We start from the raw sequence: 19,907 nt of genomic DNA on the forward strand, positions 1-19,907 counted from the left end.
GCCTACAAACAGATTCTATACATTATTTCATCTGGAGACAAGAAGAATGTGGTACAATCCCTCCAACATCAGAGAACTGGACACTTACGGTGGAGTTGGTGTTCTCATGTGAGGCAGAATAATGATCAACAGCCTCACCCCTCTGTGTTTTTGATAGGGGTACCGTAAACTGCATAGACGTACGAGAACAGATCCCCAAACCCTATGTGCGACTTTTTAGGGATGTGGTTGGCCAAGATTTTCTTTTCGTGTATGACAACGCCACTGCACATAGAGCTAGAGTGCTGGAGGAATATCTTGAAATTGAAGATATTCAATGACTGCCATGGGCAGCACAATCACCAGACTTAAACCCGATGGAACGTGTGGGGGATGCTCTTGGGCATCCCATTAAATGCAGACAGCCAACTCCTCTGTCACTTTATGAGCTAAGGTCTGTGCTGGTGGAAGAATGGAATTTGTTGCCACATAATCTTATAGATACAGTGGTGCCTCGCAATTCGACTGTAATCTGTCACCGAATTAGAGTCGAATTGTGGGTCAATATTTTCCATATAAGTTTATGGCAAATTGATTAATTCATTGTCGGAGAGAAATACACAATATTATTGACTTTACTATATTCTACCATATATCAAATGAAATTACAAAATACATGTTGAGTACATACATTTCATTGAGCCTTAGATGTTGGAAGGATGTTTTATTTATCTTGTTCTACCCCTTCTCTTCTCCTCTTGGCTTGAATGGGGATGAGGAATTGATCAAGGGTGGACTGTCTCTCCCTCTTTTTCAAGATAGCCTTGAAGTGATGCATAGTAGTGTTGTTAAACAAGTCTGTCATTCTAGTTACAACAGCAATGTTGGGGTGCCATTTTAAACAAGCAGATTGCACCTTCTCCCAATGGAATAAAATTTCTTTAATGGCAGCTGTTGGCATCGGCCCCTTTTCCCTGTCTTCTTTTTCTTCTTCAAGTGAAATTTACTTTTCTCTCTTCTTTTGCTTCCTGTTCACTGAGTGTTTTGAGTTCTTCCACGGTTAGTTCGTCATCGTGATCCTCCACAAGCTCTTCTACATCAGCCTCATCAACTTCTCCTACGTCGAGGTTCCCCACCATCGAAATGATTTCTCGCATGGCCACAGCTGCTTCTGATTTTTCAGCGGCTTGGACTGACTGTTGTCATCCTGAAAAAAGGAAGGAACGAGTTTCTTCCATGATGCACGAAGAGTCCTCTGTGTCACTCCCTCCCAGGGGCAGTTTTAATAAAGGAAATGACGTGAAGAATATTGAACTCAGTTTTCCAGAACTCCTTCAGTGTCTTATCAGAAGAATGAGTCACATCGAAAAGCTGTGAAAACAAAGCCTTGGTGTAAAGTTTTTTAAAACAGGCAAGTACTTCTTGATCCATGGGTTGGATCAGTGATGTGGTGTTTGGAGGCAAAAACTGGACTTTGATGAAATCAAAGTCAATTTCAAGAATGTTCACCAAGTCTTGAGAATGGGCACTAGCATTGTCAAGAATCAGCAGTGCTTTCAAAGGTAAAGTGCTGTCAATGAAGAATTTTTTTACGCTGGCCAAACTCCTCAAAAATCCAATCTTTGAAGACTTTCAAAGATTGGTTAGCACCGAGGATTTTAGAGTGGTAAACGAGAAGTGGCTTTACTTTGAAGTCTCTGCTTGCGTTTGCTGCCAATAACAAGGTAAGCCTATCTTTCATAGGCTTATGTCCTGGGAGCTTCACTTCTTGCATGATGTATGTTTGATTTGGTAAGCGCTTCCAAAATAACCCAGTTTCATCCCTGTTAAAAATTTGCTGTGGCAAATAGCCTTCATTCATGATTAAATCTGCAGCTTTTTTATCTGCACTAGCTGCTTCCCCATGTCTGAGAACACCATGGATACCTGGTTTACCTTTGAATCTGTGAAACCACCCACGACTTGCCTTGAATTCATCAGTTTGATCTGAGATACGTCCTGGAATTTTCTTCTGCAATTCTTCAAAAATTAAACCTAGCCTTTTCAGAGATCATTGCCTGGGTTACTGGAATCTCCTTTCATCTGTCTTTCTCTAATCCAGGTAAGAAGCAGCTTTTCCATTTCTTCATTGATTAAAGATCTGTTTCTGTCAGAAATTTTCATTGCTCCAGCAAACACCCTAGCACCTATAATCTTGTCTCTTTGTCGCCAAAAAGTTGCCACGGTTGACCTAGGGATGTCATACTCTTGAGCTCCATCTGTAATTGTTCTACCTTTCTGCACTTTTATCTATAATTTCTTTCTTCTTTTCTGTGCTCAACCAAGTGTGTTTCTTTCCTGAATTATTCCACTATTCACTTCTCTTTGGACCCATTATCAAATTTCACTCAAAAAATAAATAACTGCCAAAGTACAAAATTTTTTACTTTATGAGAAATGCAGAATTATAATTAGCACAAACAACTCGAGCAAACATGAACTCAGACTACGATTATTAATGAGATAATGTTGTCTCATAACTAAGGAAGAACTGACGGTATCTTCAAACAGGCCTATGGGGCTGGGAATTTCCATACTATAATAATTAATGATAAACACCAGCCAAGAAATTAAACTGAAAATTTACTATAAAATAAATAAAATAACATACAGTGAAATGTGATGAAAATAAAATACAATGATTAAATTATAGTTACAATATGGTTAAAATATAGTTAAAAGCAATAAAATTATCTAAAATAAACTGGGTTAAAAGCGATAAAACAATGAAACCTGGAGCTTTCAGAGACTGCCATCTCCTTCTTCAACAGCATACTACTAGTGCTAAGACACATCCTTAAGTAGCAGGTCCATGGAACTCATGCACGTGGTCATCAGACACATGATCTACATTCTCCATGCGCGTATCGGAAACGGAAGTGGCTCGGGAGCATGTCAAACAGAAACGGTCATCTCTTCTGAGGACAACTGCCTCAAACAGGGGGTGTAAACAGATCCCCCTGTCCCTATTAATAGTATTGTGACTGGATAAACTGATTCACAAGCTCTCGAGCCACTTGCGTTCCCAAAATCCATGGGCGCGGTCAGTAATGACCGTGTCTTCAGGGGAGATCCGATGCTGCTTTTCCCAGAAATGCTCTGCCACAGCAGACCTCACTAGTTAGCAGTCTTGATAGCGGTCCTGTGTTCCCCCAGACGGTCCTTTAAACATCGCCTCGTTTCCCCCACATAACACTCCTCACAATCCGGGCACTTAATCTCGTAGACCACATTGCTAGTATGGTCCTGGGCTACGGGATCTTTAACTTGAGATATCACTGTGTGCAACCTCTGACCCGGAAGTTGCACACAGCGAGTCTGACACTGCCGCAATGCCCGTACAATGCGTTCTGAAAGGCCCGGATAGTGAGGAATGTATGCAGTAGCCACAGGGGCAGGCGACTCCCTACAATTGGACTCAGCCCTATGAATATATTTGTCCAAGACCCTCTGGGGGTATCCACATTTCCTGAGGTCTGCCGTGACTCTGCAAATTTCCATTTCCTTTTCTTCAGGGGTACTACAGTGGGTCCCCACCCTATTCAACAATGCCCTGGCTACACTGTTCTTATGATGATAAGCCTGTGCTGAGCTATAATGAACAAATTGGCCACGGCACATAGGCTTTCTATAGATCGTTGTTTTTAATCTAGATCCATCTCTGCTGACCAAGACATCCAGAAACGGGAGGGACCCAGCTTCTTCCACCTCCGAGGTAAATTGTATAAATGTGGAAAAGCTGTTGAGTAAACACTGTAGTACCCCTGAAGAAAAGGAAATGGAAATTTGCAGAGTCACGGCAGACCTCAGGAAATGTGGATACCCCCAGAAGGTCTTGGACAAATATATTCATAGGGCTGAGTCCAATCGTAGGGAGTCGCCTGCCCCTGTGGCTACTGCATACATTCCTTACTATCCGGGCCTTTCAGAACGCATTGTACGGGCATTGCGGCAGTGTCAGACTCGCTGTGTGCAACTTCCGGGTCGGAGGTTGCACACAGTGATATCTCAAGTTAAAGATCCCATAGCCCAGGACCATACTAGCAATGTGGTCTATGAGATTAAGTGCCCGGATTGTGAGGAGTGTTATGTGGGGGAAATGGGGTGACGTTTAAAGGACCGTCTGGGGGAACACAGGACCGCTATCAAGACTGCTAACTATGCGAGGTCTGCTGTGGCAGAGCATTTCTGGGAAAAGCAGCATCGGATCTCCCCTGAAGACGTGGTCATTACTGACTGCGCCCATGGATTTTGGGAACGCAAGTGGCTCGAGAGCTTGCGAATCGGTTCATCCAGTCACAATACTATTAATAGGGACGGGATCCGTTTACACCCCCTGTTTGAGGCAGTTGTCCTCAGAAGAGATGACCGTTTCTGTCTGACATGCTCCCGAGCCACTTCCGTTTCCGATACGTGCATGGAGAATGTAGATCACGTGTCTGATGACCACGTGCATGAGTGCCATGGACCTGCTACTTAAGGATGTGTCTTAGCACTAGTAGTAGTATGCTGTTGAAGAAGGAGACGGTAGTCTCCGAAGGCTCCAGGTTTCATTGTTTTATCACTTTTAACCCAGTTTATTTTAGATAATTTTATTGCTTTTAACTATATCTTAACCATATTGTAACTATAATTTAATCATTGTATTTTATTTTCATCACATTTCACTGTATGTTATTTTATTTATTTTATAGTAAATTTTCAGTTTAATTTCTTGGCTGGTGTTTATCATTAATTATTATAGAACTGATGGTATACCTGTAGCTATCTTTGAACGACTGTAGGATCTATTCCCACTTTATCTATCATTGGTTAAATATTACTCCCGCTCTTTAATACCATTGGTTAAAATGTATGAAGCAACCGTCACTATTTAGCGCTATTTAATTAAATGCAGCTACGTAGTCCAGCAAAGAATTCTATCGTGCAATATCATGCAGCGTTTGTGCCGGCCCACAAAAACTGTCGAATTGCGAGGCACCACTGTACCCTTATATCAAGCATGAGTCACTGCTGCTGTCAGGCCCGTTTAGCCATTGGAAGGGGATCACATGTCACACTGATATCATGTGACCATATTTTCGAGCATCTTGTATTGAATTCTGTAATGTGATCTTTCTGGTAATTCTTATACAGCCCCAATAAAATATTGGGGCTGTATAAGAATTACCCCTTATACCTGTCCAAAGTTTCTCGCTGTGTTCTGATTTCATCGTTATTCTTTGGCACACCATCATACCAATTTTGTCCCACTTCATCACAAGCTGTATGAGTTATTTGCATTATTTCAAATTTTGTCCATAAAGTGAGACGTTATTAATGTGTTTTTTTTTTATATTGCACTATTCCAAATTTGCATAATTCAAATTTACATAAAATGCAACCACACTATACTTAGATTTCAATAAAACTTTTGACACTGTTTCAAATGAAAGACTACTATGCAAATTGGAGCAGTGTGGCATTAGGGCAAAGATGTGGATAACGGGATGGTTAAGTTGCAGAAGAAAAACAGAATGGTTATTAGCATTAGCATTAGCATTAGTAGAGGCATATGATGCAAGAAAGCAAGCTTATTCAGCATCAGCCAAAAAAAAAAAAAAAAACCCTCTCCCATTTCACCCCTCCGTTCGTTCGAAATACCTGTCCAGTTGAGCTTTAAATTTGTTTAGGCTATCAACTTCAACAACAAGTGATGGAAGTCGGTTCCACCAACCAACCACCCGCTGGCCAAAGGCAAATTTCCGCACATCTATCCGACATCCGTCCTTCCTCAATTTGAATTTATGCCCTCTGAGGTGATTATTCTGAGAAAGATGAAGAATCCCATTGGCATTGAGCATGCTCAAACCATTCAAAGCCTTATACACCTCTATCAGATCACCTCGCCGGTGCCTAGTCTCCAGACTCTGTAATTTGCAAAACTTAAGCCTTTCTTCGTAAGAGCAACCCTTTGTTCCATTTACTAATCTTGTTGCCCTTCTCTGTACCCGTTCCAGCAGCTCTACATCCTTCTTGAAATGAGGCCTCCAGACCTGTATACAGTACTCAAGATGTGGCCTAACCATTGCCTTATACAAGGGAATAATCACCTCCTTATCCCTGCTAGAAAAATTCCTGTATATCATTGACAAGACACCATGAGCTACTCTTGCAGCTCGTCTGCACTGCTCAGAGAACTTCATATCTGCCTGCACAATTACCCCCAGGTCCTTTTCATTCTCCACCACTGTCAGTGTAGTTCCGCAGAGTTGATACGTTGCTCTGGGGTTACTGTTTCCCATATGTAGTACTTTACATTTGTCAATGTTAAACTTCATTTGCCACCTCTCAGCCCATCTGTTCAACCTTTCCAGATCCTGTTGCAGCAGCATAGCGTCAGTAGTGTCCTTAACGACCCTGCCAACCTTTGTATCATCTGCAAACTTGGACATTAAACTTAATATCCCATCATCAATATCATTCATAAACACCGAAAACAACAACGGACCCAACACTGAACCTTGAGGAACTCCACTAATAACATTAGTCCACGTTGAGCAGTGTCCATTGATTACCACTCTCTGTCTTCTGCCACTCAACCAACCCCTTATCCATAGCAGCAATTTGCCTCCAATGCCACACTGCTCCAATTTGTGCAGCAGTCTTCCATGTGCAACAGTATCAAAAGCCTTTATAAGATCCAAATATATAATATCAAAGTTATTCCCTGCATCCAGTTCTTTTGTGACTACATCATAGTATCCAATCAAATTGGTCAGGCAAGACCTGCCCTTAACAAAACCATGCTGCGTCTGAGCTATAACTGAATTCTTGTCTAGATGATCCTGCAGTGCTTCTTTAACCAGTGCCTCCATTAATTTACCTGGAACAGAAGTTAAACTAACAGGTCTATAATTACTTGTGTCAGCCTTTGATCCTCCTTTGTGAATTGGGGTTACATTTGCACATCTCCAGTCTATGGGTACCTCCCCTGAGTCCAAAGAAGCTCTCATAATTATGGCTAGGGGTTTGCATACTTCCTTTGCTGCCTCCTTTAATATAACTGGATAGATCCCATCCACCCCAGGTGCCTTTTTTATGTTTATCCTCAACAATCTCTCCTCCACTTTCCTCTCAGTTATTACAAAATCATCCAGCTCACTGCCAATGTTTACTTTACCTACATCATTCTCCTTCCTGAATAACTCCTCATGCGTGAATGTAGATGCAAAATACTCGTTTAGATTGTTAGCCACCTGAGCAGGATCCTCAACTGTTGAACCATCAATATCCAGTGGACCAATCTGATTCATCCCTTTCCTTCTCGAGTTCAAGTATGTAAAGAACTCCTTTCTGTTTTTCTTTGCATCCTTTGCCAAGGATTTTTCGTAGTCTGCCTTTGCCTGCCTAATCTCCTTTGTGACTTGGTTACAGACCAACTTATATCTATCATAGGCTTCCATGTCACCCATTAATTTGTATGTATCCCATGCATTTTTCTTCTCTGCCACATGTCTCATTAGTCCATCTGACAACCATTTAGGCCTAAACCTTGAACAATATTTCTTAGTTGGTATGTAAAGCCTGGTAGCCACCAATATTAGTTCCTTGAATGCTTCCCATTTTGAGTTTGCTGTTGGTAACATCATCAGTTCGTCCCACTGTATAGAATTTAAATACTGTCTCAGACCATCATAGTCGCCTTTACGAAAACAAAAACCCTTCCCTTTACCTCTGATGGTAGTTACCTCCTTGAGTAAATCCCACTTCAACACACTGTGATCACTGCCACCTAGTGGTTCATTTATCTGCAGGTTCTTAATGCATGAAGAATCACTACTGATAATCAGATCAAGAGTATTGCTCCCTCTTGTTGCCTCACGAACATGCTGATGTAGAAAACAATCATCCAATAAATCCACAAAAGCCTTGCTAGTGTGCGAGTGACCAACCCACAAATTCCAGTCAATATCTGGGAAATTAAAATCCCCCATTATAAGACTCTCTGATTTACTGGCCCACTCTATTTCCCTGTACAATATATTATTATACTCATCAGAGTCATTAGGCCTATAGCACACTCCTACTCTCAATTTTGATTTCCCTATGCTTATGTCACACCAAACTGACTCGACACTGCCCTGTCCATCGATGTCAACTGGCTTCACTTCCTTTGACTTTATGTGTTTCTTAATTAATAGCATAACCCCTCCTCCCCTCCTGTCCTGTCTATCCTTTCTATATACATTGTATTCCCCAAATTCCAGTTCCGCATTACTTATATCTGTGTGACCACGTCTCTGATATCCCAACAATATCTGCCTTTGATGTTTTGAGCAATACCTCAAATTCATCAAATTTATTTACCAAACTCCTAGCATTGGTGTACACGCAGGTATACATGCACCTGTTTCTATTCTTAGCTACCCTAACACAACCCATGTGTTTACTTGTAACGCAATGACTACCAGCAGTCTCTGAAATATCCTGCATCTTGTTTTTCAGACTTCTGCTCATTTGAATAGAAGCAGTGCAAGAATCACTTCCACCTCTGCCAGTGGCTACTGTTAATCTATTAGTCCTTGTATCCCCCCCAACTAGCAGTTTTCCGACCCACCTAACACTGCCTCGACAGCATCAGCAAAAATTCTTGCACCCTTTCTATTTAAGTGTATCCCATCCCTGTAGAAGCAATCTCTCCTGTTAATGAGTCACTTTAATGAGTCAGTCTCCTGTTAATGAGCATGAGTCACTGCTGCTGTCAGGCCCGTTTAGCCATTGGAAGGGGATCACATGTCACACTGATATCATGTGACCATATTTTCGAGCATCTTGTATTGAATTCTGTAATGTGATCTTTCTGGTAATTCTTATACAGCCCCAATATTTTATTGGGGCTGTATAAGAATTACCCCTTATACCTGTCCAAAGTTTCTCGCTGTGTTCTGATTTCATCGTTATTCTTTGGCACACCATCATACCAATTTTGTCCCACTTCATCACAAGCTGTATGAGTTATTTGCATTATTTCAAATTTTGTCCATAAAGTGAGACGTTATTAATGTGTTTTTTTTTTATATTGCACTATTCCAAATTTGCATAATTCAAATTTACATAAAATGCAACCACACTATACTTAGATTTCAATAAAACTTTTGACACTGTTTCAAATGAAAGACTACTATGCAAATTGGAGCAGTGTGGCATTAGGGCAAAGATGTGGATAACGGGATGGTTAAGTTGCAGAAGAAAAACAGAATGGTTATTAATGTGCACTGGTCTTTTTGAACTAACATTATCAGTGAAGTCCCTCGGGGATTCAGTTCACCTTACTGTTTTCAATATTTGTTAATAATACTGATGAGAGAATATCAAAATTAATGTCTTAGTACTTGTATGATGATGCAAAAGTGGGCAGGATGGGCAGAAATGGCTACTGAGGTTTAACATTTATTGATGCAAGGTACTGCATATGGGTAGCAGTAATCCCAGAATAATATAGCAATTTGCTTGTATTATACACAAAATAGTAGAGAGAGGAGAAGGGAAAAAAAAAAACCTAGAGATATTGTAACATCTAACATGAAGCTCTCTGAGCAGTGCAGACAGTGCTAGGACAACTCATAGGATCCTGTTAATGATATAAAGGAATTTTGCAAAGGGACAAAAAGTAAATATTATGTTATTAAAACTGGTTTAAGTTGCACCTTGAATACTTTATATAGGTACTGAAGCCTCATTTTAGGAATAATGTGGATCTGTGAACAAATGCAGAGAAAAGATACAAGATTAGTCAGGGCAGAAAAAGCACATTTATCGACAAAGACTTCAGCTGTAAATTGCAGTGTCTTGTTTTACAAGACACTTGCAAGATTTCAACTATAACTGCAGTATTGAAATTCCTAGCAAGGAGACCTAATTTCAATCTGCTTAAGATTTTAAATGGATTGAGAAAACTAATGTGTTTTTTTATTGAGAAAACTAATACTGAAATGTATTTCAGATGATTCACATAAGAGGACACAAAGGTGCCGGTTATAGGTGCAAAAATTTGCTTTAGACCAGAGAGTAGAACTGACTGGTAGAACAAACTTCCATATGTTATGTTAAGGTGGGTATTTTGAATAAATTTAAGGAAGGATAAAATAAATTGTTAGATGGATGGAAAGATGTAAGCAGTGTTTTCTCCTCTCCTGGATGATGCTGTATAAACTTGCTTCCTTGCATTATATGCCACTACTCATACTAATAACTTTGTGTAATGAATGTAGAAAAGCCTTAGATTATACCAGCTGATGTTACTAATAAATCAAACAGGTACTTCATATCAATCTTCACAGAGAAAAAACCCTTCACAGGAGATGCTGAGCATTATAAAATTAAAGCAGATTGTTTATTAGAAAAAATGTTGAGCCTGACATTAGTAGGGTTCCTGGAGTTGATCTGATGGCACATACAGATGATTTTTGAAGACAGCAGCAAGTGTGTGCATTGAACCATTATGATTAATTATGATGGCTTCACTTGACTCTGGAGATATTCCTTTGGACTAGAGAAGTACCAATATATGACCAACACACAAAGTCAGTTCTAAGAGTAAAACTGGTAACTACACATTGGTCAGTTTGATTTCAGTGGTAAGGAAGTCAACAACTCTTATCATTGCTTCAGTGGAAGCAACAACATTTCAAAGCTCCACTTCATGCGTTGGCTTCTTCCTTCCTGCGTGGTCATTAGTGCAGTTGCATAAGAAGCGCTTCCAGATGGTTTGGCTGGGCAGTCTTGCTCTTCAGTTGTGGTAGCCATACAGGAGACAGCACCATTCACTCCACTGTTATCTGCGGGAGACTGTCTCCAACTTTGTGAACCAACTCCGCCTAAGGCCTGAACGTGAGTGACTTTATCTTGCACCACACTCAAATGCAGTATGTTCATTATTTCTACTTCTCATTTTCGTACAGCTATGGAGGTGGACCTTGGCATCCAATGTGGGTGGTAGTTAGCTTTGGCATCCAATGTGGGTGGTAGTTATGAAAGCAACACCAGATGGTGCCACCCTGTGCCTCAGCTGTCACTTCAACCTTGGGGAAGGCAGGTCCGACAAAGACACTTTTGCGATTTTTTTTTCTCTGCCCGCAGGTTTTTGATATCGGGTCCATGATATTGGTGGTCCAACATCATAACCACTGGGTTAATTGAGCCCTGTTTTTTTGGCTGGTGGAGCAAAAAGCCTTTCGTTCCCTTGTGCAACATATAAATGCTAATACTAAATTAGACAACTGAGTCTACCAGGTGAACCCCATCCTCTGATTTTCAAAACCATTTTCAAGCTGCTATCCATTAAAATCTGTCTACTATTACCTGGAAACAAGATGAACGATGGTAGCACCTACTTAGAAATCAGTTCATGGACACATTACTTTAAACAAGCTTCATATTGAAGCTTGTATTCCTATATGTATTCCTTCTACTCATTTGGATTAAAGCAGAAGGAATCACTGAGAGAATCAGTGGTGACTGATGAAACAGCTCGGTGTAATTCTGCCAGAGAGATACAGTGACAGACAAAAAAAACTGCATCACTTGTGAATTTTGCAAATAATGTGTTTTACACTGAATTGTGGGTTGCAGAAATGTTTGAAATGCATTTGTTAGATGGGATATATATATCTCTGTGAATGAGATCCAATAAAAAGACTCCACCTGATATACCTAATTGCCATAAATATCTTCCCAAAGGGAAAAATGCATAATTAATGGAAATATGAGAAATCATGCAAATGGCGATCACGACAACCAAACACACATTTTATTGCATTTATGGTACAAACTGAAATGACAAGTTAATGTAATAGTATTATATACTATAAATCAGCAAAATAAGTCTTCAATATTTTGTTGTTTCTCCTCGAGCTGCAATTACAGTCTTGCAACAATCTGGAATAGAGTTAATCAACTTCTGGATATATACAGTTGGCCAATGTGGTATCACACCCTTACACCCTCTCCTGCAGCTGAATCTTACTTGTTGGCTTCTTCTGAGCAATTTTAGATGACATTATGTACCAGCAATTTTCAATAGGGTTCAAATCTGAACTGTTGCCGGGCCAGTCCAACACTATAATGCCAGCATTTCTGAGATATGACTGCACCTTAAGAGAGAAAAATGAAGGAAAAGATTGGTGTATGTTTTAAGCCTTGTGAGACAAGAAGACAAACTCATCATTAAATCTAAATGGCATAAAACTTACCAATTTTGCTGTGTGGCAAGGTGCCAAGTCCTGTTGAAAAATGCAGTTTTGGATGTCTATGTGGTGATCCCTAATAACAGGTTTCAGGCACTCCTCCAAGATAGCATGGAGGAGTGCAGTGTAGGTTTTTCTGCATTCACTGTTCCATTAATAAACTTAATTTGCTCCCCTTTTGCTTGTTATGCATCCTCAGACCATCTGACTGGCGGGGAACTTTACAGTCATTGTTATACAGTCAGGATGATATGCCTCCGGCTTTCGTCTTCTGACATATCACTTCCCATTCGAGCCATGCAGGTTGCATTTTGAATCGTCAGAAAAGATGACAGTGTCCCATTGCTCTTTTGTCTATAAAACGTGTTCTTCCTCATTTGTTTGGTCAACAAAGGCTTCTTTTTGGGCCGATAGGCATGCAGACCACATCCCGAAAGTCGTCTTTGGATAGTTCGTGCACTTGTTTCAACACCAGAGGCCATCTCAAAGTTCAGTTTTAGATCAGGAACATTAGCACGGCAATTACAAAGGCATAGCCATTTTAAATATCGACCTCGAGAAGGTGTAGTCACTCTCTTACAGCCTGATCCAGGTCTTCTCTTCACATTAGCGGTTATACTCTTTAATTTCAGCACTCAGGATACTGTTGACTGGTTTATTTTATCAGTGATAGCACACATGACAGAACAACAGCTACACTTTTTTTCTTGGTGTCAACTAAACATATGGAGCCATGCTTACATCTCCGAAAAACAGGATACTAATGAGTGTGTATGCCCTTCCAATGCCGTATTTATAGAAACGGCTGATGCAATACCTTACAATTACTGTATGCTGCAATAAAAGTGTAATCTGACACAATACCTTTGCTTTGTGACAAACAAAATGATTGTAATAAAACAATATCTTATACATTTCACTACAAATGTTACCTTTTTTAAGGTGATGCAGTTTTTTTGTCCGCCACTATAAGTAGAGCTGAGGACTATAAATGGAAATCAACAGCACTGAATGAGATTGGAAAACTGAGATATGTATATCTGTAAAATGAATTAGGAAGTTTATGGGAGCTTTAGTCCTTTTTGCAAACAAGTTTGTTTCATTAGGTTGACTATTCTTGTGCACTGATTCAGATGAAGCAGAAATTGAGAGGAATATAATGCATTTAAGTTCTGAGAATGGCAGAGTACACCTAATCCCTTAACACAATATGCCTACATTTGGTGGTTCACTACTTGTAAACACATTACTCTGGTCACAGCTGGCAGGGCAGAAACAGTGAGATTATCCACTAGCTTATTATTTTGTATATTTCTTGAAGCATTACCAATAGCTTCAGTGTAGTGGACTATAGAGTGGCCAGTCAGGATCACCAAACAAACTGTTTTTAAAGCTGTTTTAAAGTTGTCCCTCAAAATTTATGATTGGCAGATTTGTCTTGCCATGCTGCTCATTGTGAAGCTTTGATCTGGATGCCAAATGTAGTCTTTGGCCACTTGAAGACTCCAGTAAACAAAGTAGTGGTGCTGAACCATGTTATGAGCCATCTACCCACATAGTAAGTGACTTTAACCCCTGCTTATGTTAGACTGCACTTGGGTTGCTACATGTAGTTTAGGCATTCACAGTGTTTCTGGACCTTGCACATGGGAGATTATTCCAGAGTTATTCTAAGAATGAAAGAGGATTTGGCTGCTTCAGAACAATGGAACTTTACTGAAATTCGCAACACTTGACTCATAAGTGAAATCTTACCATCAGCTCCATCAGAATTTGACTTCCTTGTGATATCTTAGCTAATATCACTGGAATAATGTTTATGACAAATTTCAGGAACCATGTTACTTAATATTATAATACATGAGTCTTTTCAAATTTGAGGAAGAATGTTGACAGATATCTTAATGAAAGCCTCCCAAGACTGATGCTAAAAGAATGTTTCCCTGCAATAGTCTAGCTTTATTAGTACTAATTTTAATTAATTAAAATGGTTCATCAAAGAGTTCAATAAATGTTGTAAAAGCTTAATTTAATTCATAGATAAACATTTACATTTTAATATTCTTCAATATAATCTGAAACAGTACATTTGTTCCATCATGCTTACCACTGATCAAAACATTTTAAGAAGTTTTCTTTTGCGAATGCTTTTAGGCATTGTATAGTGTTTGATTGGATTTCTTGAATCAATATCATATTTTCCTTTCATGTCCTGCTTTAATTTCGGGAACAGCCGAAAATTGTATAGCATCAAATTAGCAAAACAAGGTGAGTGTGGCATGACAAGAATGCTTTTGTCAGTCAAAAATTGAGAGATGTGATATGGCACACTGTAATGGTGAAGGAGCCAACCATCACCACCAAAAGCTTCATTATTTTTCAGGCAATTTATGGCTGATTTCATCACTTAACTATTTTAAAACAGCTTGCTAGTAGCTTGCATTAATAATGACATCTTGCAGAATAAATTCTGATAACACCATCCCTGTGGTGTAATAAAATACAATTAGCATGACATTCAAATGTGATTTTGACTGTCATACCTTTGGTGATGCCAGTTTCCGAATGGGAGCCTTGAATTCTGGATCATATCCATACAGCCAAGACGTATCATTTGTTATAATTTTTGTTAAAAATGCAGGTTTTGACACAACTTCCTCACATGAAATAAGGATTCAGTGCTATCTTTGTGTTAATATTAATAAATAACACAAGGAAGCAAGCTTATACAGAATCAGTCATTGAAAAAAAAAAAAAAACCTCATCTGTATATTCTCTCTAACAATTTGTCTAATCTTTCCATAAATTTATTCAAACAACCCACTTTCACATCACCAGATGAAATAAGTTTGTTCCAACAACTAATTACTCTGGATGAAAGAAAATTTTTGCACATCTATCCAGAAACCTTCTTTTTCAATTTAAGTATTTAATCTGACAAATTCCTCTTATATGCATCATCCAAGATAGAATAATACTGCCATTGGCATCTAGTTTACCCAATCCATTTAAATTGGTAATCATTTCAGTCAGGCCTCCTTGAAGGTGCTGGTTTCCAGACATTGCAATTTGGTGTGTGTGTGTGTGGGTGGGGGGGGGGGGAACTCATCTATACATTCCCTCTAACATTTTGTCTAATCCTTCCATAAATTTATTCAAACTACCCACTTTCACATCACCAGATGAAATAAGTTTGTTCCAACAATTAATTACTCTGGCTGAAAGCCAATTTTTGCACATCTATCCTAAAACCATCTTTTTCAATTTAAGCACAATGGATTTCAGTTGTTTGTGCCACTGGTTAATTGGGGCAGCTGTTTATTTGGAACAAATCTTGAAGAACAGAACATAATCAAGAAAATAGCCAGGGTTTTCTTTTCTTTTCTGTTAGTACAATCTATTATAAACAGATAGTAAACTTGATCTTATTGAATTTGTTATAATATCAAAATCTGGAATTCTGTGGGTTTTTACATTATTATGGTGAAATGTGTTTCCCCTTCCATGACATCTCCAATCATATAAAAAACATAATAAATTTTCAGAATCTTCTCTTCATTCCTATTTTTTAATCTTCATAACTTGTTACTCCATTCTCACTGCATGTATCATGTTAATTGCTATTTGTGTGTGCTGTGTTCTTTGTCATTCGTTGCTAATCTTTTTTACTTTTTTAAATTTTAACCCCCCCCCTCCAACATGTCAGTGAACAGAAATATCAATGCGTGTAAGCATAAATTTATTTTTATTTTGCTAACCTGTGGAAAATATTCTTCCAATTTTCACGTATCATTTAATTTTTTAATTGATAAGTAATAAAGTGTAAATTTGTGCTTAATGTATCTTTACTTTTATAGCCTATGGATAATATTCCTCCTGTTTTCGCTTATTAGAATTAAAATTCAATTCACAAACGTGATCACAATGACTGGCACTTACTACATGTCGTATAGTGAACGTACTTTACTATGGTGAGTTCATCGTAACGTGCTTTGATTGTACAAAGAATCAATTGTAAAGCGGGAATCCACTGTATTTTTGACTATTTACATGAAACTTCACATGATTGAGGCAGCTGCTCAATTGGGCCAAAATGCACTATCCCGACGTGTCCCAAATAACTGGAATCCACTGTATTTGTGCTGAACAAATTCCTCTTATATGCATCGTCCAAGAAAAAATAAGTAAGATAAGTAAGTGAGTGACACATAAGTAAGTAAGGGGACTCATGTGCCTCTCAATAATCTTGTTACTCTTTGGTCTGTCCATTCCAAAAGATCCACCACCTTCCTAAAATGAGGCCACCAGACCTGTATACAGTATTTCAAGATATTACCTAACCTTCCTTGTTCCAGCTGGAAAATTCACGTGTCACACTGACAGAGCTCCATGTTCTGGTGGCCTGTGTGCACTGCTCAGACCGTACAAATACTCCTAGGTCCTTTTCATTCGTGAGTTTTTTAAAAAAATCCTGAGGGGGGGGGGATGGTGCTCACTCACCTCATATCCAAACCTTCAAGTCAAAATGGTTTAAATGAAAGAGACCTCTCCTCGGCAACTTGTTGAATGGTGTAGACTTCATTGATGTTTTGAATGTTTTAAGAAAAATATCTGCATCATGCATCCCACCCATGAAACTAATTCAAAACTTTCTTTTTTTTATGTCATCTCTATAAACTGGAGCATTTCATGTTTCTGTAAATAACTTTTCAAGTTTACAACAAAATTTAATGTTTGCGTGTTGTTCAAATTGTTACTTTCAGTACATGTGATGAATGGGAAATAAACGTTCACCCAAAGCAGCTTTCCACTAGAATGGCACAGAATAAGTTAAAACCTGGTGTAGGCATGCTAAAAGGATGTCCTGTTAGCCTCATTGACGGTGACACCTTTGGCTACTACTATGGGTTCATGAATTATACAAATCATTCACTGAACTTTTATGATCAAACCTTGTATCTTTTAACAGCCTCTAAAGAAGACTCCAGAGGTAGGCTGCAAAATACAATTGCAATGCTTTTCAGAATTCCAGTAATCAAATAAGTTAGATTTAAATTTCTCCAGATTGAAATTTCTGGCATATGTGGTACAGTTATATGAAATAATAATAATAAATAATAATATCAATTCATAGTCATATGAATTAATATGAAAAGCATACTTTTTATATTAATTTATGTAGTAGTGTTCAGTTACAATAATAGTTAAATTTACAATTATCATTAAAGTAACCTTGAGATTTCTCACACGCAAAATGATTTTCTTGAACTTACCTATTATTTTTTTCTTCTTCATCACAAACTAAAATTTTTTGTAAAATATTATGATTTGCACATAGACTTAATGGCCCAATATTTATTTGGATGTAATCAACAAGAAAATCTTCAGCCAATTTTCGTACTTCTGCTGGCCAGGTGGCACTCCACATCAATGTCTGTCTATTACTCTGCAAAACAATTAACAGAGAAAATTACATACAATTGAAAACTACTATACTATAACAAATTACTCTATAAAGAAATTCCTCTCTATTGCAAAGTTTTTTTGTAAATACTGGATTTAAAAGAAAACTACTTGTAATTTTATTTACATGCCATGAAATGATATCTCTCTAACATTTTAATCAGGTTTATTTTCAGTGTTCTCTTATTGTAGTAGGTAGGCCATAACACAGGATATTTGAAAATAAAATAACACAACATATTACAAACATTTATGTGCATGTAACCTAATTTTTAAAGTAATATTTTGAATATTATTATTATTATTATATGATAGAGATATTACATGATGATGATTGACCATCATACATCACGAATCAGGTGGACTACTGAATTCAAGAGGATTACTAAATCACTAAAGATGAACCCAGGTCTGTAACTGTCAGCCATAAAAATAAAGTTTGTCATGACTAGATTGTAAGAGATTGTCACAGTGGTTTCTAATAAATTATAAATAAACTAAACACATTCTGCAAAGAAGTCCATCATACTATTCAAAGCAATAAGCATTAAATAAATTTTCACTGAAATGAGTAGATAATCACAGATAAAATTTGGATACACTACTAAGTTGCAGAGAACAGACAGTAAAGTATCTCCTATTTTTTTTTTTTTTTTTTTTGATTTGGTAGTTGTTGGCGCATCAGCTTCTGTGGCCATATTGCACCTCCCAAGGTTTTTGCAGTACTTTGATCCAAGCCCGAGGCGGGAATCGAACCCGCGACCTTTGGGTTGCCGGGCAGGTACTTTACCCACTCGGCTAGCCCGGTCGGCTGTATCTCCTATCAGTCATGTGTGTGTGGGGGGGGGGAATCTCCAGATGGAGACCATTTCCTAAAAGACAATGCTCTCAGTCTCAATTTTATTTTTATTGAGACAATCACTGATTTAGGTTAAGAAATGTTATCACACCTACACTGGTGTTCAAAGAAAGTGCATCACCCCTTAAAATTGTAATTGTCATCCAAATAACATAAGTACATGTAATATTTTTTACAGATTGCATCAGATAAGATTGATATGCATAGGTGATGACATAATATTGCATCAGCTGTTACTTTCAGCTATATAAGCATTTCTGCAAGAGTTGCAGTTATTCCTTGCTTGTCACAGAATAGCGAGTTAAGTGCAGTTGACGCCACGAAGAAAGATTACTATTGTTGCTTTACACAAGGAAGGATGTTCTTCCTGTCATATTGCTTACAGAGTGTCTTGTAATCAGTCAACAGTGGGTAGATTTTTTTCCAAACTCAACAATACTGGTTCTGCTGATAGGAAAAAAGGAACTTTGGAGTCTCTACTCCAAAACAGAACCGCGTTTTGAAGTGCTTATGCCTTAAAAACAGTAAAGCTTCTTCGTCTGAGATGAAAAGAGAATGGGAAGAACATACAAGAGTGGCACAAGTGCAGTAACAGTCAGAAGATGCCTCTTCAAAAATGGACTTGTAGCCCGTCATCCTAAGAAGAAGCCGCTCCTCACACAAAAAATGAAAAAGGCCCAATTAATTTGGTGTAAGGAGCATGTCAAATAGACCCCCAAGCAGTGGAAGTCAGTTATTTTCTCGGATGAGAAGAACTTCAACTTGCATGGCTCTGATGGGAGACAAATGATTCACCGTATACGTGGTGAAGAATACCATCCAGACTGTATGGTATTTACAGTAAAATTCCCTACCAGCCAAATGATATGGGGGGGCATTTAGTATCATGGAGTGGTCACCTACAGTTTATAAAAGGTTCCGTACATGCCAATGGATACCTCGCTATACTGGAAGGCAAATTGCTGCCAACCATTTCAACCTGGCAAGTAACTGCATCTTTCAGGACGACTCTGCTCCTTGTCATCAGATGAAAAGTGTAAGTAGGCACTTATGTAGTTACTTTAGCTTCATTTCTGCATTAGAGGTTCAACAGTAATGTGTTTACATTTGTTACAGGTGATAAAATGGTTGGAACAGTTAGGCCTGAATCCTATAGAGAACTGTTGGCATCGTGTGGAATCTGCAGTGGCCAGAAAGAAACCAAAGACCCTTTGTGAACTTCAGGAAGACATAATTCATGTTTGGAACTCTGAACAATCAGTTGATTATCTTCAGAAATTGATCTTGTCAATGCCTCAACGGTGTGCTGCTGTCATCAGAGCCAGAGGTGGTTCAACAAA

General features: G+C 38.5%; 1 protein-coding gene across 1 annotated transcript in view; it reads right to left on the bottom strand.

Annotated features, from left to right (window-relative positions):
• Positions 1 to 19,907, bottom strand: part of LOC150076717 (putative ATP-dependent RNA helicase DDX17) — a 141,055-nt gene that overhangs the window by 44,602 nt on the left and 76,546 nt on the right. The window contains exon 9 of the mRNA XM_090386635.1: positions 17,519 to 17,691. Coding sequence (XP_090242761.1) covers positions 17,519 to 17,691 — 173 coding nt within the window. The remainder of the gene's footprint in view (positions 1 to 17,518; positions 17,692 to 19,907) is intronic.

The sequence above is a fragment of the Mastigoproctus giganteus genome, chromosome 12 (assembly GCF_048544385.1).
Source record: "Mastigoproctus giganteus isolate SK-2022 chromosome 12, ASM4854438v1, whole genome shotgun sequence".
NCBI lineage: Eukaryota > Metazoa > Arthropoda > Arachnida > Uropygi > Thelyphonidae > Mastigoproctus > Mastigoproctus giganteus.